Consider the following 25,074-nt stretch of genomic DNA (forward strand, 5'->3'; position numbering starts at 1 on the left):
TACCCATCCCGCCGCTCCTCTGAGAACAGCCAAGGGTTTTTTTAAAACAATTACTCCTTGGAGAGCCTCCACGGAGCAGCATAAGCCCTAGATGGTCCCACAGTGGAGAAGGTCCAAGCTTGGAGTGGACAGCAATGAGTCCACCGTCACGGAAGGCTCGTGGGGCTTGAACGCAGAGCTCCCCGAAGTCCTAACCTGAAAAATGCAAGCGCTCCTCCTCGGCTGCCTGTCGCTTTGCTGAATTTCAGCCATTCAGGCTGCAATTTCAACCGCTCTCTGCAAGGAAAGCATCCATCCCCACGGGCCAATCACTTCCCAAAAGCGAAGTTAATAAAACTCTGCTACACTTGTACCAGCATTTCTCTGCAAAGCTGCTGCTGAGCACAGCAAACCTCTCTGTGTGAGCCACGGGGCAGCTTTTGCTCCAATACAGGTGTTTTTGCGCTTAAAAAATAAATGCAGGGTGAGATTTGAAGGAACAAGGTGATATAATTTTGTGATGGGACCCCAGCTACCAAACTTTTTGCACCCATTTTACATGCATCAAAAGTCCAGTGATTAAGAGTCTTAAGGGCCATCTCTTATCTCACAGTGATGTCTTTTATTTACTCCGCTCTGGTGAGACCCCCCCTGGAGCCCTGTGTCCAGCTCTGGAGCCCTCAGCATAAGAAAGACACGGACCTGTTGGAGCGGGTCCAGAGGAGGGTCACGAAAACGATCAGGGGGATGGAACACCTCTGCTATGAGGACAGGCTGAGAAAGTTGGGGTTGTCCAGCCTGGAGAAGAGAAGGCTCCAGGGAGACCTTATTGCGGCCTTTCAGTACTTAAAGGGGGCTTATAAGAAAGATGGGGACAGACTTTTTGGTAGGGCCTGTTGCAATAGGACAAGGGGGAATGGCTTTAAACTAAAAGAGGGGAGATTCAGACTAGATAGAGGGAAGAAATGTTTTACGCTGAGGGTGGTGAAGCACTGGCCCAGGTTGCCCAGAGAGGTGGTGGATGCCCCATCCCTGGAAACATTCCAGGTCAGGTTGGACGGAGCTCAGGGTTGGGGGAGTTGGACTAGATGACCTTTGAAGGTCCCCTCCAACCCAAACCATTCGATGATTCTATAATGCGAAGAGGCAACACGGCTGTTTGGGTTTGGAAACATCTAATAGGTGCTTGGCACGTGCACAGCCAAGGACACAAGGGGCAAAGCAGTGAGGACCGGGGCGGGTGGTGCAGGTGCTTCCCTACCTCCATGGAGCAGCAAAGCACAGCGTCTTCCTTCACATCCTGAGATTGCAACAACTGCAAAAGAGAGAAGACACAGGCGGTGAGAAATGCGTGCCCTCCTCCTCCCTTACGACCTTTCTTCCATCTCTTCGTCCAACTTGGCTTTTGCCACTTCCAGGAGGGAAGGACGGAAAATCAGGAAGAGGGGAGGAAAGACATTATCAAAACAAAAAAATTACGATAAACAGTGACAAAACACGGGGTGAAGGGTATCACCAGTGTATCCGCTGCTGAGAGCCAGCAAGCGGGGCAGAATATAGATAATTTAGATTAACAGCTTTCAGAATAAATTTTATTTAGCTTACATTGCTTTTTTTATCCCACGGCAGGCAATGAGAAAACGCACTCGTTTCACATACATGGCGACTAAATACAACCATCAGGTGACAACACTCAAGCAGCACGGCCCTGGGAGCGGCTGTTTGGAAGGGAAGGGCTCTGCCCGAGAGGCAGCCACCTACCACCGAACCTCTCAGTCCCCGTGGGGACGCTCTTCTCACAGCCACAAAATTACCTGATGGGAACGCATTACTTCCAATACGCCGTAATTAATACGGCTCCTTCTAGCCTGATTATATAGTGGTGCAAGTGCAATGGGTTGCAGCGAAACTATGGTGTCTTAGGTGCACCAACCCCAACCCTGCTCTGCTCTCCATGAACTTTGTATTACAAACATGATGCTTGCAAGCATGAGCAACTTTCAAGAGACCCAAAACATTGCTGTGCATGGCATGGGATGGTGAAGGAAGATGCTCGCCCCTCTCGGTTCAGACTCAGGGCATGCGGTGAGGGTCAATGGCTCTACTTGGCAATGGCAAAGCGTAGGAGCTCAGCACGTCTCACCCCACAAACCTTGAAACCACGAGCAAGGACCCTCGAAACCGGATCAAAAATACACATTTTTCTTTGTTTTCATCTTTATGACTTTGTCATGCACACAAAGACATCGTTTCAGGCTTTTTGCTAAAACCACAAGAGAAAACACAGTTTTCTGGTTGTTTTTCAAGCAGATAAAAACCACTGAGATTCTCAATCAGCCAACGAAGTGAGCTGGAGTGTTATCAAACCATGAGGCGGCTGATAAAATCACCGGTGCTGGCAACACTTGAAATTATGGCCGCTTCCACTCCATCACCTTGGGTTGAACAAGCCTCGCTGGCCCTGAGCTAATCCCTGCGTGCAGCGTGGAGCTGAATGCATGCACTAAACACTGTGAAAAAGGAGAAAAATTGGGAAAACTAGCTTTATTAGTATCTGAAATTCATCAGGGAAAGGCAAACTTTGGAAAAGTGGTTGGACTAATTAAAACTGCCCATATAAAAATTGCTCAGCGTAACTAAATGTGCTCCAAAGTCACATCCTTTAGTTCAAATCACAGTTCTGATTCTCAGCCTTATCATCTCTCCTTCCCACTCTCATTTTTTCATGTTTCCTTTACAAATAAACGCCTATTTGTTTACCAGCTCCACAACTGCTGGAAAACAGCTAGGGAAAAAAAAGAGGTAATTCAAGGAATTATCATTGCTCTCAAAGTTTTGTCTTCACCCTCTTCTGTTTTCAGCAGACAGCAGTTTGTTTGCTTTGAAGACGATGTTTACAGCATCTCGATGAGCATGCGGTCCATCGGTTTTTATCTCGCATTAGCCAAAGGTTCAGCCAGGGTTTTGAAGACATGCAACAGTCCGTCATCCCCCCCCCAGTTTATCTTTCTGCTGAGTTGTTTGGAAAATGTTAGTTAAGCCCAAGCCGCATGCTCTGAGATAAGTTCTCACAAACAGTTCACAGATTCTTCGCGAAAAACCATGAGATTATTTTAAACCCAACAACAACAAGGAAAAAAAATATCAATTAGGGACAAATATAAACAGGCAGTAGTCCAGAAATTAACTCCTGGCGTATTTAGCTTGTGAACATGGCATGAAGCAGGGCTGCAAATTAAATATATATTCACCTTTCCTATTTTTGCTATTCTTTAGTAAAGAACATAACGTGAAAATTAAAGCAAGAAAACTGGAGTTAGGATTGATTAGGAAGGACCTATGGTGGCCCAATTCCAGCCCTTCCTCTGCCGTGGTCTCCTTGACGATCCTGCTCTCTGCCAGGGATACGTGGTCAGGGAAAGGCTGCAACTTCACTTGGGCTTTCCTTGCCCCAGCTTCCTACCCGCAGAGTTGGGACACGCTTCCCTACCTCAAGAGGTGGTTGTGAGGATGAATATGCCACTGTCAAGTGCTTGGATATTTGGCTAATGAGGAATAGTCTTATCTACCTATGATGAAACAGGGACACCTACTCCCAGACTTGGGCAGGCACCCTCTACCTTCATGCTGCCCTCCTGGACCTCATCTGGCGTGACCTGGCTGAACAAGGAGAATGCATGTGCTCCATCTTGTCCATCAGGGCACCATGCGCTCCACCTCATCCGCTGAGACACCATGTGCTCCACCTCATCCATCCAAGCACCACGTGCTCCACTGCTCCATCGAGGCACCATGTGCTCCACCTCGTCCATCCAGGCACCATGTGCCCCACCTTGTCCATCCAGGCACCACGTGCCCCACCTTGTCCATCCAGCCACCATGTGCCCCACCTCGTCCATCCAGGCACCATGTGCTCCACTGCTCCATCGAGGCACCAACGGGTATCAGTCCCAAGGGCCACAGTTCAACCTCTGCCTGTGATATGTGGGTTGGGGAGGCCCACAACCTGCCCACCAAACCCAGGCACGGCCCTGCGCGGCAAAGCAGGGCCCAACAGGCAGATCTGCTCGTGCTCTGGGAACCAGAGTCCAAGTCCATGCCCACAGATGGTTGTCAGCCACCTGCATCAGTGCAACGGTCTGAAGCCAGGAGGATCAGAAAGATGTCACTGTTTCTCTGCACGTTCCTGATCATAGCTATGTTTCTAGCACGCTGGAGGGGGGCTCTGGAGCTTCCCTGGGGTGTAGGCACCAGCTATCTGTTGCTGACCCCTGCATGCTGGGACAGGAGGAGATCAAGGAGCCCAGTTTGCTCTCCCTAGCCTGGCATGGGCACTGAACTGCTGCTGAAGGCAGACAGTAAGGGTTGGACTGCAAGGACCGTGCCGCCTGGGGTCCTGCCATCGATGTCCTCACCCACCAATGACATCTTGCATGTATTTCTCAAAGGGTGCTTTGTCCCCACCCACGGCTGCCCCATCCGAACACCAGGCACCCCAAAGCAGCAGGGTGGTTGCTTCAGCAAGAGCACAGTGTTTCCCCAAGCTCTTTGACCCCCCCCGTCAGCCCTGACGGCGCTGCAAGAAAGAATGGTGCAAATGGTTTGAGACCTCCAGGGAAATCACAGCCCTGAAGTACCGGCACTTACGTGACCATAAACCTGAATCCAACCAGTTGCATTCGTCATTTGCAATCTAATTCATATTTACTTAAAATATTTTAATGTAAGCATGCTATACCCATTAAATTAGCACTCCCACATTGGAATTATTATTTATTTAACTATTTATAACCGCTCCTCCCTGCTGCGTGCATCTGCCCAAATCCCACCACGGGCACCATCCCATCCCTCTCCACCAGGTTCCCACACGGTTCAAACTGGCTGATGAACGTGGACGAGGGAGTCGAAAAAGGAGCGTGAGGCAGACAACAGGGCAGGTGAGCTGAGACTCACACGCTTCTCGGTTTAACCTGTAATCATCCCCCGGAGGCTGGGGCTGTCTGCGAGAAAAACTTCCCTTTGCTCTCCAGCCGGTTTCCCCCGTATCGGGCGAAGCCGGGCAATGAAAGCAGCAGTTCCTGCTGGAAAGCAGACAAAGAGTCTGCTTGATTTCCTAAGAGAGGAGGCTGCATGCCAGAATCTGCCCGGCCAGTCATATAATACCCAACCTTGGTTGCGAAAGGCTTCTCACTTTTGTTTCTGGTGCTGGGCTAGCAGCTTTGCAGACTGGTGGAAGACATCGGGCTCCTCCTCTTCCAAATTTCTGTGTCCTGCTGAGAGATGGAGCACTGGGCAAGGTCCTCTGTGAGGCCAGCGTGGCTGGGTGGGCTCCGGGTGCTAAATATTTTCATAAGCAACCCAAAATAAATCATAGGGTCTGCTCCTGGAAGTGTTGCGTGTGGTGGGGGAGCTGCAGTGCCCTGCAGGGTGGCTCTTGAGTGCAACCGGTTTCAGTGGCATGCTAGTGGGACCAGTCTCCCCTGGCCTCCGTGGCCCCAAAAGCTGCTCTTTACATGTTTGCAGAGGTAAGCATCATAAGCCCCATGGGGTGGGCATGTAACGGCGGTTGAGGGGGCAAAGAAGCCCCAAAACTGCAGCTGTGCTTCATCACGGAGAGAATCGGCTTGGTCCTCCTGAACAGCAATGGACGTACGTGCACGCGATGCAGACCACCAGGAGCAAACCAGAGAGCTAAGTTGATGGGATTCACATACCCACGAATATTTGGGTTTATTATCTGCTTTCTGAGATCATCTGGGCTGCTGAGAAGCTAAAGTGCTTACTTGGTATTCTCAGGGGTGCCCACGCCATAAGCAGGACCGGAGAACCTGCCCCACCGTCCCTTATCACCAAACCGCGCAGGTTTAATTGTGTTCTTCAGCAATTCTCGCTGGGAAATGGAGTGGGAGCAGCCCAACGCATACATTATCCTTTCCAGCTGCAAGGATATTTCTCCTGCAAGGCACAGTACTAATTATTGTGTACGATATCACTCGCAAAATGACATATAAGCAACGCTTGCCACAAACTACTTCTTAGCATGCAGTGTTTTCTGATGCTTTGGTGATGACTCTAGCATGAAAGCACAGAAAGCTTCAAAACATCCACCCAGAGCCACGGAGAGGTTGGGATGTCTTTGAGACCCAGCGAAAGCTGGACTGACCGCAGCCCACGCGCCGCTTGCCCCGGCTCCCCGACGGGCATCTCAGGTTCATCCATCCAGGTGGCAACACGCATGGACATCTAGACAGCCTCGGGCATGAAGCTCCAGCCTCGCAACCGCTCTGCGGTCCCTGCCCACAGGTATGCTTTTCATCTAATGCGTAGGTCACGAGGAGGTGCCTGCCGGTATTCCCCCTGGGGAGCGTGGACCACGACCGCAGAGGAACCAACGTGCTGCAAATGCATCATCCAGGTGTAGCGACCAGCTCACTGGTGTAAAACAAGGCAATGGGTGAAAACAGAGTCACATTTTCATGAGGAAGAAGGAAAAAACCAGCTACTTGTGCCACTCGGAGCTTAAGCAGAATAAACATACTGCACTTGAAAAGGTGCAGGAGAGATGGTGCTTCCCAGTCCTGTTTTTAACCAGAGGAGCCCTTGGGAAGGGCCATGGTGGACTTTGTCCTCAACAAGATGGATCTGTTCCAGCTCTGCAGTCGGGATCATCACGGAGACCCCCTTATAAGGGGGCTTAGAAGAAAGATGGGGACAGACTTTTTAGTAGGGCCTGTAGCGACAGGACAAGGGGGAATGGTTTTAAACTGAAAGAGGGGAGATTCAGACTAGATAGAAGGAAGAAATGTTTTATGCTGAGGGTGGTGAAGCACTGGCCCAGGTTGCCCAGAGAGGTGGTGGATGCCCCATCTCTGGAAGCATTCCAGGTCAGGTTGGACGGGGCTCTGAGCGACCTGATCTAGTTGAAGATGTCCCTGCTCATGGCAGGGGGGTTGGACTAGATGGCCTTCAAAGGTCCCTTCCAACCCAAACCATTCTGTGATTCTATGGTTCTATGATCATCCCCTACAACCAGGAGCGCTGTTAAGGCGCAGGGTGTGCTGTCCTGCTGACACGGCTCTGAAGCACTCTTCGTGGTCACAGTTGGGGAACTCCTGCCCCAAAAACCTCCTGGAAGCCCCGCGGTCTGCCAGATGGGTCCTCCTGGGAGCACAAGCCAGTTCTGCTGCACTTCACAGGCTCTCCGCAGAAAGACATTGATAGTAATTTTCTGCTTTTCCAGCGGCCCCTTATTGACCTACTGTCGCAAGTCTTTAAGGAAGATGCCTGAGATAAGATCCATGGGACTGCTCGGCTGCTCTGCATGGGGAGAGTCACGCACTTCTCTGAGCTACAAGCAATTGCTACAACTCCACTTTTCTTATTGTCACACGGCATGGGGTGGTGAAAACAGCCAAGACTGGGGAAAATGCAAAGTACAAACAAGGGTGTGGGGGATGAGTAATTACAAAACGCTCCACCAGCAAGGCCAGTTTCAGGATTTCTACAATCTGTTCCCATTAGAAGTATCAGCTCCTCGACCCAGGACATCAGAAGGTCAGCTGGGCTGATCCTGCACCCACCAACAAGCTGTGCCAGTGCCACCCTCTCTAAAGGGGTACCGAGTCCCTCTCTGGGCGTACCCTGGGAGCTAGGGAGGTCAGGTGAGACCTTTCCCTAGAGAAGAAACAAGTCATCACTTGGAAACAGAAGCCCTTTAGAAGTAAGTCCACAGGCATAAGTGGCATTTTCTCAGCTCCCATTTGATGCTGAGGTTGCCCAAACACAAAGTTTTGGGGAAAACCTCTCCTTTATGGAGCTGCCTGTGCTGATCTCTGCATGAGGCACAGGCTCTGCCGTGCTCCAAAACGTTGTCGGGCTCCGAAAACCCGAGCTGGGTGGGAGAGGCAGGCTGCGTCGGGCTGCAACCACTAGCAATGGTGCTTCCCTCTGCATGGCCTTCTGCTCACGCCTCTCTGGGGATCTGGTGAAGTCTTCATGTCCACTGAATATGCACAAGGTGCCACCAGCCCATGCATCTCATGGAGGGGTCCCTCTTCCCAGTTCCCTGACCGGGGTGGCCTGGTCTCAGCCTGGGTGAGAACATGCTGACAGCAACTTGCGCTGCTCCATTAGGAAGAGGCCACCAGCATGGGTCACTGCTGGTCCCACAAGCAGCTGCCCAGAGGAGGTGGCACAGGGGGGGAAGGAGCTCTGGGCTGGAGCTGCTTGTGCCGGCACGGCTGTGTCGAGAGCTGTGTCCATAGGAGGCACTTTCCCTAATGTATTTTGGACACCTTGAAGGAGTTTGTTTGGTGGCACCCACTCCTTTTACAGTGACGTGCTGCTCTCAGCTGAGGAGGAGACTTCTGTTCTATTACCCAACCAGGACTCCCTGGGAGGATGGTTAGAAGAGGTTAGTTTGTTTATTGCATCGAGTAAACCAAAATGTTGGTTATCATCCTCCTTGTCAGGCTCCTGAGGAACTCAGAGATACTTAACAGCAAACTGAATTAAGGGCAGAGGAACAAAATCCTGTACCCAGTCGTGGGAAACTCCTCCTACTCCTTTCCACTGTAGGCAAGGGAAACCATGAAACATGACTCTCTCCCCCCGGATCTGGAACAGCTGAAGGGATTCCTGCGAAGATGGAAACCATTAAGAGGCAATTACAGGAGACAATGATGAAGAAAATCTGGTCACTCATCAACCCAGACACTGCAATCCAACAGTAGCCTGGTGGTTACACATCCCCTGGCTGGAGGTGCACCTTCAGGACCCAAAGGTGGGTGAGATAGACGGACAGAGCCACCCCGTCTGCACGCACAGGGAGACCGAGCCACCCAGACGACCGGCTTCATCCTGCCCAGCCGAAGACATAATAACCCTGGGAGAGGAGGATGTGATCTCATCCCAAGGGTCCCGGGGAAACACAAAACATGGAAAGAAACAGCGGCGAGACCATCGCGCTTGATTGCGACGGGCTCCACCCTGGCTCGCCGGACGCTCTCCGCTTTCCTGGCTCTGCGGAGGGAGAGAGCGCATGGTGGCAGATGCAAATAGTTGTGTTTACATCCCATTGAAAGGGTTTTTGGGAACTAACAATGCCTGGTACGGAGGGCGAAGGAGAAAAACAAAGCCACGCGAGGAGGAGGGACCATCCTGTGAGATGGTATCTAGCTTCATTTCTTTATCTGCCCTAATTGCTTCCTCTGCCTTCTCCATGGGTCCCAGAGAAACAAGGGTGGCATTTCCCCTCCCCTATTTAAAATACGCCATTACGGTTTTAATGCTGGGACTAAACGAGTCCCGTAGCTTTCCAAGAACACATGTTCCTGCACATAAAATACTCAACAGAGCAGCTGGGCTCAAAGGCATCGCACAGCCCTCCTCGTTTTGGTCTGTCCTCATCCACTCCCAAATAACACCTGATCTCCTTCACCTTAACTCTGCCCTTTGACTGAAATGATGCCGATCAAAGGGAATTTTTTTTTCCCCATACAAGCTGCATTCACAAGAGGGTTTTTGCCAGCGCAGCTACGGGGGTCTGCGTGCGCGGGAGCTTTTTGCACGGCTATTTATTTATTTATTGCACGGCAGGCACGGAGGCATGGGGACAGCCATCCCTGCCGGGAGCGTGGTCCTACAGACAGTCACGCGCCCGTCCCTCCTCTTTGCAGACCCCTGCTCCCACACGCTACCTCCTGCCATGGCTCTGAAGGTCCACATCACCCCACACATCAGTGTATCCCGCTTGCTCCAAATCCCAGACTTTTCTCCCAGCTCTTCCAGGTCTTCAGTCCTCTTCTGGATTGCCACGACATTTCCCCACTTGTTTGCTCTCCCCATTTCTCCTTCCTTCCCGTGTCCCTGACCCACAGTCTCCTCTTTCTCCCTCCTTCCCTGGTATCCCTTCCCTCCCATGCCTGCATCCCTCATCCCTCTTCCATCCTTTCCCCCCACAAACCACTTCCCAGTTTGTCCCAATCCCGCCGGACTGCAGACCAAACCACTGATTTTTGCAGAACCAGATGGGGGGACCAGAAGGAGACTTTTATGAGAAAGTAAGGCCTCTTCTTCACAGAGGACTTATTTCCTCTGGTCAGATCTGGCCTCATGGAGCTACCAGGGTGGAACGGTGGCGCCGGGTCAGGATCTAGCCCCCTTGGTGCCTCTGCTCATTCGATAAAGGAAAAATTCTGTCTCATTCTCTGACTAGGAGAATAATCTCAAAAACCCGAGCATCTCATTACACTGTCAAAGATCCCTTTTTGACTCAAAAGGCTGATACTTTTTAAAAAGTGAGAGTGATTAAAAAAAAAAAACCAAAACAACCCACGTTAAAAGATACAATTTTCTTTTCCAAACAGCACCACCCTCCTTGATCATCTGGCTGCAGCCGGGAAGGTTTTCCTCTCTCTTCCTCTGAAGGAGACAGTGAAAAGGCAGTGCCCTCTTGAAGTTCAGACGTTAATTACCGTGTTAGAATATTTTGCTAAATTACACAGCATGGCCCCAGGAGATAACAGGCACTAAGAGAAGGGAGGGGAGTGGATACCCGTCTACATGCTGCACCGCAGACTCAGACGTGGGGGAAAGGCAATTAGACGGGGAGTATTTATCCTCCCTGCACCACCACCCCGAGGCTTTCAGTTACCAGCGTGTACCAAGGCAGGGAAGCGATGGGAGCGTGCCAAGATTTTAAACGATGCTGAAATGGGACCGTCTCTGCCAACCAGACTGGAGGCAGGAGACAACTCCTGCAGAGGAGCAACTGTCCTGCCTGCTGCCAGCCTGCTGGGTCTGCTCCCCGCCGCCTCTGTGGGGCTGATTCACTGCTCCCGGGCGCTGCCCTCAGTCCCCAGGGTTGGTAATAAGACCATAAAAGCATCGGTCTTGGATCAGGTCAAATGCCCACATCTCCCTTACGGGTGGTGGTACCCCCAGGGTACCCACCCAGCCCCAGCAGCAATAACCCCCTCAAGCTGGAGGGACCTCTGTGAATTGGTCCGGCAGCCACAGCCTCCTGCACAAAGGAGTTTTGCAGTTTAAGTAGTCTCTCTGTGATGAGCTACTTCCTGGGGTTGGCTCCGAACCTGCCCCAACAGCCCCGTCCGATGCACCCACGGGTGCTGAGTGTGGGACGGTGCCGCAGCAAGGCGTCTCCCTGTCACCCCTGGAATCCAGTCCCCTTGTGTCCAAGCTAGGACATCATGGGTGGACAACCAGATGGGTAAAAAAACTGGTTGGACGGTTGGGCTCAGAGGGTTGTAGCTACTGGGTTACAACCCAACTCCACCTGGAGGCCAGTGATGAGGAGTACCGAGGCGTCTATCCTGGGACCTGCCCTGTTTAGCATCCTTATCCATGACCTGGAGGAGGTGAGGAGCACACTCTTGTGAAGTTTGTAGACCAAGTTGGGGGAAACCACTCAATGTGCTCGAGGAGCTGCCATCCAGGGGGACCTCAGCGGGCTGGAGGAAGGAGTCAAGAGGAACCTTAAATATTCAACAAGAAACAAGTCCTGCGCAGGAGAAGAGCACAGGGACATGGGAAAGGGGTGGGATAGGGTTATTATGAGAGGTGAGAGGGGCAGAGCCCACCCTGTGTTGCTTGCCCTTGTCGGACCCCAATGGGCAAGGTGCCTTGAGGGGACCACAGTGACATCGCCACCTGGCATCTTCTCGAGCTTTAGGTCCTACAAGCCAGTTTTTCCACCTCCTCACTCTGCTGCCGTAGGCAACTGCTCAGGTTACCTGGCTGTAAAGCCAGGTCTGACTGCTGAATGGCATCATAAAAATAAACAAACGCATCCAAAGCAGCACTCGACACCAACCACGTTGGCTGGAAGCGGCTCCTCCTGGCAGAGGGCTGGCAAGAAGGTGGCAGCTCCCAGGCCCAGAGGCATGTCCTGGGTTGGCGTCCCAACAACATCCGCTGAGGATGAGATCGAGACACAAGAGGAGCCAAACCTCCTGATACCACTCATCTGTCCCGGCTTCTGCAGAGCATGACCGTGGCTCCAAGCTGGCTACGATCCTTCCTTCCCTGCAGACCTCAGCCATCACCAAGAGCTGGGCCAGGTCCCTCAGGACCCAGTCTTAATGCTTCTCCTCCCCAGCAGCACCAGGGGATGAAGCAGGGAGGGCAGCGAGTTGGGCTGCCTCATGCCATCCTCGTTGACACACACGCAGCCATGGGCAGCACAGAGCTGGATGAAGAACAGCCAGCTCCAACCATGCTTAGGAAAGAGCTAGGAAACACAAAAGTGGTGATAATCAGTGAAAAACAGATGGTAAATAATAATATTTATTATCTCTATGTCTTCAGTAGCCATGGGGCACTTGTTGCACCAGGCACAGGGCTCTGGAGTGCTCCTGCCGCTCGTCCCTGGTCTTAACCCATTTTCTACATTTTGCTGACTCTGCCGAAGGCCACAGAAAAGAAGAAATATGGCCAGGCTGCAAGAACCAAAGTCCCTTGGTTGTTCTCCTGGTTTTAGTTGGTTTTGGGGGATGTGCAACGTGAAGTATTGTTGGAGTGGGGCTGAATGTGGTCCTCGGTGTTTGGGCATGGGGCAGAGGCTTCAGGGCAGCAAGGATGTCAGCACTTTTACTCCCCACCATCCTGGAGGGGCATAAGGAGATGTACAGGGACAAATGTGGGGTGGTTTTGCAAAATAAAGTGAGGCCAGAGTTGAGAGCACGTGGGCTGCAGGGCTGGGAGAAGACAGTGGGATGTCCCTCTTGCTTGGACCATCAAGCGCGGGAGCCAGGACAACTTTCTAAAACCGCTAAAAGTGTTTTCATCGAGCCAGATAAAAGACTCGCGGAGGAACGTGGTTCTGGAAGATGCCACCACTGGTCCCATGTGAGGACAGCCAAGGCTGGAAGCAGGCAAGGGCCAAGCCTGCGGTGCCCTGGCTGCAGTACAGCCATCCCGGGGGAAAGCCTTTCCCCGGGAACAACGCCCTCTTTCAGCTCGCCCTCGATTCCCTGAAGCTCCAAGGGAAGAATAGAAGGAAAGCTCTTTCTTTTATTTCTATTTAACTTCTCTGCTTTGTTATTCTTTTCCCAGGCTCCCCAGATTTGATGGCTGCAATAGTCCCCTGGCTCTCATCTGCAAAGGGGCTCTCCTCTGCTCACCGTAAAAATCCCTCCTTACCCCCGACCATCTTCAATGCCGATCTTTGGGCTGGGCTTGGGCATCCCATTTCCCTTCTCCAACTTAAATTACACACTACTCCAAGCAGAAAAACGCGTTTTGATCTAAAGCAACACCCAAACTCACCGTGCACCATCAAACCATTTTAACGAGAGCTGGACCCACCTTTTACTTCTCTTGGCAAACCATCTCTTTGCCTAAAATCCCAATGTTGACCCCACCAGACCTTGTTGTCAAGACACTCTCCACCTGCACAAATCTCACCCCAAACCCTCAGAACAGTTCTGGAAATTAAACTTTTTGAATCTTTGGGGATCCAGCTCCTGGGAGAGGCAGTCACTATGTCAGACATGGTGGTAGACCCTTCCTTCTCCCCCCACCCTGTTTTCCAGCAGGCAGAGGAGGATGCGGCAGAGCCCCCCGGGATGGAGGCTTGGCGTGGACCACATTTGTGCCAAGGGGCACAGACACTCCCTTGGCTCCCGAAATGCTGCCCAGGCGAGGTGGTAGCTCTGAGCCAAATTTCCTTTGCCGTGATTAAACACCCGTTCCCGTGGCTGACATCAAAACACAGTGGTCTGCCCGCATCCCCGAGGACGGTGATGAACGCTGGTTCGATTAACCGGCAAACCCCAGCATTTATCACTCCAGCCTCGCCTGAAATGAACTTCCCTTTTGATTTTTTTTTTTTTTCAGCCCACAAAACCAACCCATCCACACCGCTCAATAAATAACGCTGGCATCGCCACCCGATGCCCCAGCCATGTCCCCAGCTCCTCCTCACCGGGCCACCCAGCACTGATGTTCTCACTGCCATCCTTGCTTCCTCCCACCCAGCTCCACAACTAATGATGGTGTTAATAAGCTTTTATTTGGGGGGAAAGAAAAGAAGCTGAAGAGAGGAAGCTTTGCAGGGGGAAGGGAAGAGACATTCCTGCCTCAGTCATCGGGCAACTTTCCCCTTCCTCTTGCTCACTCCCTCGCTGACCTTTGGCTGAGTCTGCCAAAGCTATAAAGGAAAAGGGAAAAAGGAAAAAAAAAAAAAAAAGACAGAGAAACTAAAAAGCAAGAGGACCTGAAAGGACAGGCAGAGGGAGAGACGTTATCTCACCTCTGGTAATGATTTATCAGCAAAGGATGGGTGGATGGAGGCAGAGGGAGCTAAGCATGACTGTGAGCAGCACAGAGGGGCTTTGCTGGGGGATACCCAAGGGGGAAGGAGTTAGGGGCGAAGGTCTGAGATTGTACATGGGGACGTATGTGCTGATCAGCAGGAAGGGGAAAAAACCCATGATGAGTGCTACTACAGCCTGTGAACCTGTCCCGAGGCAAGTGGAGGTCCCAAACCTTATAGGCCATGGTGACACTCCCTCCTGCCCTGGGACACCAGCCCATGTGCTTCATGAAGATCACCAAGGGATGAGCACTCTGCACGATTAGGAAGTCTCCACCATCTCACGGAGCACCTGGCAGGGCCAGCCTGTGCAAATGTCCCTGTCCTCTCCCGGGTGCAGCTGGAAGAGCACACCACCACCTCCTCGTCTGCGTCTACAGCCTGGCTTTGGCTCTGGCAACCATCTCAGAGCCTGGCACCTATCACTGCTGATAAATAGGCGGTCCTGTTCTCCTGGGTTGGCCCTGTGCGTCAAGATTAGCTGACGGTGGCAAAAAACAGCAGCAAGACAAAAACCCATCCCAGAGCCATGGAAGAGGAATGGCATGAGTCAAGGTCACAACCCTGCAGAGCGAGCAGTCACAGAACAACCGTTTTGGGTCAGGAGAGCTGGAAGACTCAGGCTCACCCATGTCAGCTAAGCTAAGAGTCGTCTTCTCTGACAAACACCACCACGGGTACAGAGCTGTCCTGCTAAGGAACAGAGAGACGTATTTTTAAGAAGCAAATTTATGCATGACGTGTTGATATAATTAGCAAAGGCTTTTTATGGAGCTGCCCTGTAGCAAAAAATATCCCTGATACGTGAAATTCATGTCCTTCCGTGCACCTCTAGATCATTACCGTGTCCCCACATACCGGCAAGGCAACAAGAGGGACCGTGATGGCATGGCGAAGGCAGACAGGAGTGGGCAGGGAAAAATCCTCGCAGAATCAGGGCTGGGTTGTGTCACGACTGTGATGGGAAGCGGAGGGGAACGGGGACTTTGCTAGACGCCAAGATCTTCCCCATAAGGTGACACACACCCGCTGTGGGCAGAGATTTGGGGGAAGTTAGGCTATTCTTAGCATCCCTCTCCCACCTCCTCCTCTGGATATGTGTGCCTCATCACGACGTCCGGACTCCTTCTCACTGCTACAGTCACCGTCTGTGAACCCTACCCACAATATTACTGCGAAGACAACATGTTTATGATGTGTTTGCATTCAGAGAGAACTTCCCATGCGTGTAAGAAAGTCATAGCCGGCAGTTTCTTTATCCTTCCCTTGCCCAAGGTCTAGCGGAGAACTTATTTTACAGCGAGTTATTTATGGCTCGAGAGAAGCACTACTGACAATTTGAGATTCACAGCTCCAACCCTGGGCAACGAGGCAGATTTTTCTGAGAAAGTCTTCTACAGACAGCAGCAGGAGACAAAACCATCTTTAAAACAGGATGGGGGAAAGCCCTCTCCTGTTCTATTGAACATTAACACTTGAGTTGCCTTTTCCGTTTGTCCTTACCGACGTTTCTGCCACCACCCTGAACCAGGAGCTCAGGCTCTGAAATGTCCCCAACCCTGGTGGCAGGGCTGGGTTTCTGCTGGACTAGGTGGGGAGTAAGGACATATGGGACCTCACCTCTCTCCCTCTTTCCTCCCCTCAGTCTGTCTCATCTATTCAGGTGGCTTCACCTGCTTTTAAGAAGCTTTTTAAGCCCCTTCGGGGGGGATTTTCGCAATGTTGGGATTTGCAAACTCAAACACGGGGTTTGCAATCCCAACCGTTGGGCTTTGCAGACCCTTAGACAAAGGGGTCTTGCTTGGAGCACGTGCTTTTAATTAGCAGAAACACAATATGCAGGAAAAGCCAAACATCCCTGCAGATGTAGGTACTGTTGGGGTGAGAAGTGTTGATGCTGGCAAAGCAAACCTCTAGGAATCATAAAGCAAACATCTACGAATCACGGGCACCTCAGCAACGCAACACAACGGCTTGGCCCGCCGGCGGAGAAGGACAAACTCTGAAGGCATTTACCTCCCTGAGGCAGGTATAAATGGGGCAGACAAGGACTCGAAAGGGCTCTCCGGTGCTGCTCCTCATGGTGCCGAAGACTTCGCAGAGAAAGGTGATGAACCCCAGCCAGCGCTCCACATCCCGCTGCTGCAACTCCTCCCGCATGGTGAAATCCTTCTGCAAGAGGGACAGAGACAACAGGCTGCATCAGCAAAACCGCATCGCCATGGGAGAGGCAACGGCTGTCTAGAGAGAGAATTAGGAGGAAATTGAAACTCAGGGTGGGGGGAGGAAGACAGACAGACTGACTCTTTAGTAACAGCGGGGAGATTACTCAACGCACACGGAGTGGCCGGAGTTTCAACACAGCAAAGCCACCAGAAAGCAGGTACTGTAGAAATATCACCAACCCCTGCAACAACGGTCACGGCTTGCGCTAGAGACGGCGTCCCCCGTGCCCTGCCCTCCCCCTCAGACAGACATGGGGACTCTTTTCCATACGCACAACCAAGATCGAATAAAAGCAGCAATGAAGAGGTTAAATGAAATGCAGGGGAAACGCAATGAATGCCGGTGGCCACGCCGGGCTTGGTGGTCCAGGTGGACCTGCCCAGCCCGTTCATTCCAGTATCTTCAGCAGAGCCAGTGTCCGGCCGGGGGCATCCTAATGGCCTGGCTGCTCCCTGGGGTCTCACGAAATTACGGCAGAGACTGGCTCTCTGCCTGACCAGAAGAAGATCAGGGCAGCCCGGGCTTGGCATTAAAAGGTCACCCTGCTCCCGAGCTGATGGTTGCCATGACCAAGGATTATCCGAATGACGTGATTTATGGAGCAACATCGGGAGGAAGCGTGCAGGGAGATAGCTGCCTCCCCATCAGTCTTCCAGCTGAGGAGAAAAAAAAGGGTTTGCCCGAAGGCAAAGATATGAAAAGGGATGTGCGTGTTGGGAGTGTGTGGCAAAGAGCAAGGGGCAACACAGAAAAGCAAATAAAAACCTTTCTAGAGGATGGCACAAGAGAGCGCATCGCACTCAGAGCCAAGAGGGTTTCCCTGGGCTCTCAGCAATGCTGCAGAGCTTCTTGCAAGATGTCCCAGGCGACTTTGCTTGTCTGTCTCCATAGTGACCTTTCCTCGGTATTAAAAATTAGTAGACACTAAGTAGGGGAAAATTAAAGAACAGGACAAGTTCGTTCTCAACACCGTGTTTTCCCAGTGCGAGTTGCACAACATTTGAAATCCAGCAACTAAATAAATTATCTTGTATCTTTTTCATCTCAGTTTATTCCTACTGCCTGAAACAAAGGGCTTTGCTGCTGCTAATGCTCCGACCTGCAGCTGCACTCCGCAAAGCCAGGGAGATATAAAAGCCACCACACCAAAGTTTGCTTTCATGCCCCGGACAACACACTGGAGATCTTTTTTTTGAAACAAAGGTAAGTAATACAGCTGCTAAAGAAAGCCAGGCAAAAGCGCGATGATTATTTTCATGACACAACCATATGCAGGAGCTATTTATATGTTTCATTACAAAAGGAAAAAAAAATAATGTATTTGCATATGCAGGAAAAAGACTTGTAAAATAACCAAGGCACTTATTAACCAAACAGTGATGACTAATTCCTCTCTACACCCATTTCTATAAGGCAATTGCCCAACTGTGTCTGCGACTCCGAAGTCAACCTGCAGCCAAATCCTGTCGGGTCTTTTCAGACTTTCTGGGGGAGTTTGCAGAGTTCATCCTTTCATTATCCAGCCAGTCCCAGGGCGGTGGTGGAGGAGAGAGTCATTTGCCAGCTCAGGTTATCACCCCAGGGTTACCAAATTACTCATTCTGGAGTTTTCACTTGAATTTTAATTAAAAAAAAAGTCAAAGAGAAATGACCTCCTGACTACTGAGAAATTAAAAAACCAAGCGAGAGCATCCCGTACCCCTCATCTGCACCAACGGGGACCTCCAGCCTCGCCCACCCATAAGGTCACCCACCAGCCACCCTCACCCTGGGACAAAAAGCACACTTTGAACCCTGGAGCTCTTCCTTGATGCCCCGAGCCCTCTCCATCCCCTGGCACTGAGCTGTCTCCTGCATCTCACGCAGCATCCCACCCGGCTCCAGCCCCCGAGCCATCCTGCCCCTCCCAGGCTGGGTGCTCCCCAGCAGCCCCCGTCTCCTGCCTGTCTCATCAGTCCACATTGATGCGCCCCGGGAGCTGGGCTGTATTTTGGGATCCCTGGGGCATGCTGGGAAATTCCTAGCAGCTCGGGATAACCACATGGGCTCTGCGGTCTCAGATTAATGGGAAAGAATAAAAACCACTGAAGGAAACTCTCCTCCTTCCCATTCCTGCTTCAAATACATCGCCCCGCTCCACAGCCTCGAAAGAGAGAAAACTGACTCTTCAACATTTTCTCTTTAAAAAAATATTTTCTGTAAAAAAACCCATCAAACCAACCAACCAAACAAAAAATTTCCATAAAACAACCACCAAACCAAACCAAACTCATCAGGCCTGGGATGGGAGCTGGGCAGGAAGGGATGCCACCAGCCAGCACCCTCTTTTTTTCATCCCACGGCACCCAGTGGGTGATGCCACCCAGCAGAGACATCAGTGAACACTCTGCCCCCAACTTTGCAGCTGAAGACGACCCTTGAGAAAGAAAAGGGACTGGGTTCCTCTCCCAACCCCTCCAAGCCACAAAAAAACTTGTGCAGACTTTGATGGATCCCTATGGAGGACAGGAGTGGGGGATGGAACATGGGATGGATGCAGAGGTCACCGTGAACATTTTGACCCAGAATGTGATACTGCAACGGGAATAATTTTGCTCCATTTGCTGCCTCAGGTTGGGCCAAATTTCGCAAAACGAGACCGTTTGCATGTACTCTGCAAAAGGGGGGAGGGGGTAATACCGATTCCTTTGACAAAGTAGGAAAAGCACCTTGCCAGAGTGCCAAAAATTACGTTTTTTGGACCATGCCTGCCTACAGGCAAGAGTTGGGCTTGCCAGGAGCTGAACCTCCATGGTAGCTGGACTTGCAGCATCAGAACTCTCCTGAAGCATCCTGAGATACCCATCTGCTTCGACCCCACAGGGCGCTGCTACACCAGTGTCACAGCGCGCACGAGGAAGGTGGCCCGGGGAGCTTTGTCCTTAAATTTGGCCTTCAGACAGCAGGTTTGACCAGTACCACAGCACGCACAGATGGGCAAGCCAACACGAACGCTGCCCGTGCAGAGATGTCCCACCTCCCTTGGAGTGTCCACGTTTAAGACCACTGTTGTCATCTAGGTAATTTGGTCAACAGAGTTACGGGTGCGATTCACCTGGCTGCACGTCGGCCATGCTCCCAGCAGGACCTGCAACCCATCACGCCGGGCATGGAGAATGTGAAGAGCAGCTCAATCGCTTCTCCAAAGGTGTGCAACCAAAATGGATGAGCCAGACCAACAGTGTGGGGGAGGCGAAGAGCTGGCCAGCAGCGAAGAGTGGCTCAGCAGAGAACAAAATACATGTCCCGTGTGCCCGGGGCACATCCAATGGAACCGTGCCCTGACCCACAGGCCTCCACACCACCGATGAGAAGCCCTGAGGAGGCTGAAGAGTGCTGAAACCAGACGGCCGGGTCACTGCCCTGCCCAGTGAACTTTATTTGCTCTGGAAATGCCTCACGGAGTTATATAAAAATAACCTGTGGATTGGCTTGCCCCATGCTTTGGTGGTGATGTCAGGGCAGTAAGCAAATTATCTTTCATCAGTTTGGCTGTATTTTTAAACATGAATTGTATTACTAATTTGGGGGTGCCCTGGCCTGTAGATAATCTGGGCGCGTTTACTGGGTGACCTTCCTTCAGTGCCTACAGTTTAAAATAAAATGTATTTATACCAGGTAGCAGGGTTGACCTCCCTTCGCTGCCTGGTTTGGGAGAAGAGTTCATTGGGAAACCATGCGGCAAGGTGGGGGGGATGCCAAGGGACCTCTAAAGAGGTCTCATACAGGACAAGTTTGGGGCATAAACCTGAAGGCTAAGCATGTTCAACACGTTGGGCCTCACCACGCGTGATGGGTAGGTCAGGGGTTGCCCGTGTTCATGCATGATAAAGATGGGCCACGGCTCAGCCCACCCTCTGACATCCCCCCGTTGGACCCTTTCTAAGCTTGGCTGAAGCTCCTACCAGCAATGGAAACAGAAAATGCCTTTATCTTGGGGCTCTCCACTCTTGCACCCAAGTGAAAGCCCACTCCTCATCTCGGTGTAGATACAGCTCATGCAATGTTGTCCTTTCTCGGCCCAGACACGAGACCTCTCCAAGACCAGGACCAAGCTGGAAGAGCCAAGAGGACTGGCCACTCCATGGGAGAGGAGGAAAATCCATCCTCTACCATTTTTGGTGGGCAGCAGAGTCAAGCGGGACAAGAAGCAGCATTTTGCCATCGGATCTAAGCCCTCGCTCCAGCCCGGACAGCTGCAGCCGAAAATTCATCCCTTGGGAGTTCGCCACACTTTTTTTTAAGACGAGTCCCAAATAACTTTTCCCCAGATCTGGGCCCACCGACTCATGGCTGACTCTGTCAGCAGCAAGTTAGAGGGCAAAAGTTTAGCATGGGATAAAAATGAGGGTTAATTTAAGCATCGCCACCTTCTGATGGAAAAAAAAAAAAAAGACACATTTGGGCTTGTTGCTCTGTAAACACAGGGCTCTTCCTCTGGCAGCCCTGCTGTTTACTCAGTCATTGTCAAGGAGGCAGGAAATACTGAGTCAGAAATACTGCGCAAAAAAAAATATATAACGCTTAGATATCAGTGCTAGGCACTATATAAAAAGCTGAGAGAGGCTGTGCTAAATACTTGGTCTTACTGGCAATGGGCTACAAAAGGCTGGAGCCTTAAATGGCTCTTTGGAAAGGGCCCGAGACAAATAAAACGGGTTGGAGGAGGGAGCTGGCGGGTAGAGGCTGGGACAGCATCCGTCCCTTGTTGCTCTTCTGGAGGAGCACACCCTCCGCCTGCTCCCTCCCCAAACCCTCCTAGAAAGGGCTCCAATAAATGACATTTTGCACACTTAACAATGCTGCATTATTCTCTGTTTATAATTTAAATAATATTTTTATTTAGGTCCTGGCTTGGTGGAGGCTCTGGAGAGTAGCTTTGCTTTCTGGGGAGTATAACCCAGTGAGATGAGTAGTTTATAGCACCGGCATTCAGAAGAAGCTCAGGAGGTTGATGGAGAAACCTGTGGAAGCACCAGGGAGTGATCGAAAACCTCTGCCCATGGATGCTCGGGATCTCACCGAGCACCTCTGAAGCAGAACTACCACCCACAGCTTCATTGGGAACATCTCACTCCACATGGACACCACTACACAAGCTCCTTTGCTGTACTAAACCACCAGAGATGGTGGGACACGAGGTGGGACCATCAGCTCTTTCATGGGCTCTGCTCTTCCTCCAACCACCCGCAGCAACACTCCAGGCCTCTCTGCCTGCACCCCACTGACGCTCCCTGAGGACCAAACCATACCGAGATCCCACCACACGAACCCTGCCTATGCTACTGCCAGCCCAGGGACAATAAGACAAAGCAGAGTAAGACGATGATAGAAAACCTGCTTTGAGCCAACAGCTTCCACGCAGGACTGGGCAACCGCAGCACAGGAGACTGAGATTCATTTCCAGTCCTGCGTGGGCTCCCATCACCTCTGTACCCTGACTCCCCAGCTGGCAAACGGGAACGATTTACTCATCTTCCTCTGCAAAGTGCTCTGGGGCGTGTGACTGAGACATGCAAATCACAGCAATTATTGTTACTCCAACAAAGGAGCTATTGACATTCAAAGCAGATAAAGCTTTTAAATTACGGATGACACCCTGTGCCCAGCCTCGCAAAGGTCCCGGCTTCACCCACCCATGAGGCATTTCACTCCCACAGACTTTCATCATGCCGTTTCCTCCAAGCTGGATCTGCACCAGATGAACGTGCACCAGCTTCTTCTCGGGGTGATTTGGCCACTTTGGGAAGAGCAGCAAATCCTACCGGTGGCCTTCAGCGCGGACCTGGTTTCATGATGGCCACAGCTCTGTGAAAGTTTCTAATCACAGATGTCTCCAAAATGCATCGCATGGTGAAGGTCCAGGTTACCAGGACTGTGACCACCACCCTGTGGGCACCTACCACCCATCAACCGACCACCAGATGATATATAACTTGCATTAAATGCCACTGACCAATTCTACAAGAACAACTCACCAAAGATCCTGCAGCCATCGGACAGACACAAATAGTGCTTATTCCTCTCAGAAGGATTTGGGCAGGAAGGGGAAAGTAAGGTCAGAAAACTCCTGGTTCTTCTAAAGGAGATGCTGAGCAAACTCCCAGGATCAGGAACAGCCATGAATTTTAAATTCCTCGGGTTTAGGTAACCAAGGCAGCTGATAACCAGAGCCAACAGCAGCTGCGGGTACTTCCAGTGTCTCCAAACGCCCCGAGGTGAGCAAGCGGGTGGTCACTTGAACCTCCTGCCTCCTGGTCTTGCCGTGACCTCTCCGTCTGGCTCCAAATCTGGGATCAAAGGCAATTACCCACCCGATGTGGACATCTCACAGCTTGAGCCGGCGATGTCCCTGAGGTCCTCGGGGGCTGCAGAGGTGCAAGCAGTTAATTATTGATTTAGTTGAGGTTTAAAGCACCCAGGTGGGAGCATAATGATGGATGTGCAAACAGAAAAGCGTTGCTGTTAACCTAGCAGTTGCTAGAGATCTTGAAGCACTGTCTCAGTGGAAGCTCTGAGATGACTGCGAGGGTGAAGTAGCGTGGTCTGCACACCACGAACAGCAAACACTATTTTGTCCTGGTGTAAAAAAATCTTCTTTAATGACCCTCTGAGCACAGAGAAAGCAGAGCGGGGAGAAGGGGCAGCCCAAAGGAAATCCCCTGGTCTCCTGTTATCTCCTTCTACTTTTCTCTCATGGAGGGGAAAACATCAGAATTGAGATGTGGCCACGTCCTGGGAAGACATCGTGTCCCACAGGTCAGCAGAGCTTACTGCTGAATTGGAGCAAACATCATTTCCATCAGAACACATTCGCAACTCCGCCGAGTTACCAAGGCCTATACCACGTTATCGCAGGAGTATCTCTCCAAATAATTTTCAAGCGGGATAATGCACAGAGGAGGAATACTCTGGAAAAGAGAGCGGGATGCTCTGGGAGCTCCGCTTGCTTCTCCAGAGGATGCTTGCCAGCACTTCCTCCAGCGGTACCCAGGTGACAGAGTTGTCTTCCTCATTACCTAATTTTTACTGCCGCCCTTCCTACCTAGCACCTTTCTGGATTCCCAAACACGTGGCAGGGTGTCAGCTCAGCTGGGTAACAGCAGTTTATCACAGCTTTAAAGCCCTGTTATCCCACGAATCTGGACACAAACACACAGCAAAACGGCATCGCCTGCCCCAGCCAGACCTTACAGCGAGCAGAGGGACACGGGCAAACGGCAGGACACAGGGACATAGGGAACCAATGATACCTTCGAGAGCCAGAAGCCAACCTCTCAGTCCCGTGGAGAGGGACTGGCAGGGAGACAAGGGACCACGAAGAAATACAAATTAATATCCTTGATGGCTTGTCGTCAGAGCAGCCGGGGCGCCCGTTTGACCCGGCCCTGCAGACACCCCACAGCTGTAATGCCCGGAGGAGGCAGCTCCCGCTCGGCAGGCTTGCTCCTCTGGAGTGTTGCAGAAGATCCTCGTTACATTTGTTTAAGTCCCGGTACTGTGGGAATCCTGAGGCAGTGACGTGCCCTTTGCCTTTGCGAGCGTGCATGGGAAAACCTCGGGTCACCTTTGGATGTTGGGAGATACTGTGCACCCTCTCCTGGGCAGCTGTTCCCCAAGGCGGGGGCAAAGCATCCATGTCCCCAAGAGCATCCCGTCCCCGGGCCAGCAATCCCCTCCCCGCTACACGGAGGTGGTAGGAAGAGAGGGGATCAAGCACAGCGGATCCCTGCCCATCCCAGCATCCGCAGAAGCACTGGCACCCCCGCTGCATGGAAAAATATATTAATATAAATCTCCCAGCCCACGGGCCGCGTTTCCCAAAGCATGAGCTCAGTGTAAAACCATGCTGGTTTGAAGAAATCCCCCAAGTAAGTGTATAAGGGCTGTTTTATATGGGTGGGGATGGTTTGATGGGCAGATTTCAAGCCCTTCCCTGCATCGGGGCAAGGTCTGAGCCCCAGCACCATCCCCAGCATTTGCTCAGAGGTCACTTCTATGCCTGAAAAAACACCCATCCCACGCCCAGTGCCAATGTGGGGTGATGACTGGCACCTCAACGGAGGCTGACGGATGGATCCCGCTTGCAAATGCCGCAGCCAGAGATGCCCAGCCTTGCAGCCCGGGGGGGATGCACAGGGACAAGCTGGATTTTACCAGCAGGCTGCATTCTTATTTTAAGCTCTGCACGTGTCCTCTTTATAAGGCGGAGGTGCCGAGGGGTCTATGGGGATGGGCCAAGTTTGCAAAGAGGGATATAAGAGGAGGAAAAGTGGCCATGGGGGCAGGTGCTGCTTCGTCCAGGCACCGTGGCTGGAGGAATGCAGCTTGCATTCAAAGTGAAGCTGCGCCCATTGAAATGCCAGCCTGCCCCCAGATGAATGAAACCAGGCAGGGAAAAAAAAGCAGGCAGCTAATCCCGTTTGCCGTCAGGAGCTTTTCTGCCTGGGCGCTCCTGCTTTACACCGTCTCAAGTCCTAGGAGGGGTTTTCCTG

At 51.7% G+C, this 25,074-nt stretch overlaps 1 protein-coding gene across 4 annotated transcripts in view; it reads right to left on the reverse strand.

Moving 5' to 3' along the window:
- LOC143172346 (CBP80/20-dependent translation initiation factor-like) overlaps positions 1-25,074 on the reverse strand; it is a 149,737-nt gene that overhangs the window by 5,207 nt on the left and 119,456 nt on the right. For all 4 annotated transcript variants that reach the window (XM_076361664.1, XM_076361663.1, XM_076361661.1 and 1 more), the window contains 2 exons: positions 16,331-16,486; positions 1,241-1,294 (listed from right to left, as the gene is read on the reverse strand). In XM_076361664.1, the coding sequence (XP_076217779.1) occupies positions 1,241-1,294; positions 16,331-16,486 (210 nt within the window). The remainder of the gene's footprint in view (positions 1-1,240; positions 1,295-16,330; positions 16,487-25,074) is intronic.

This window comes from Aptenodytes patagonicus, chromosome Z (assembly GCF_965638725.1).
Source record: "Aptenodytes patagonicus chromosome Z, bAptPat1.pri.cur, whole genome shotgun sequence".
Lineage (NCBI taxonomy): Eukaryota > Metazoa > Chordata > Aves > Sphenisciformes > Spheniscidae > Aptenodytes > Aptenodytes patagonicus.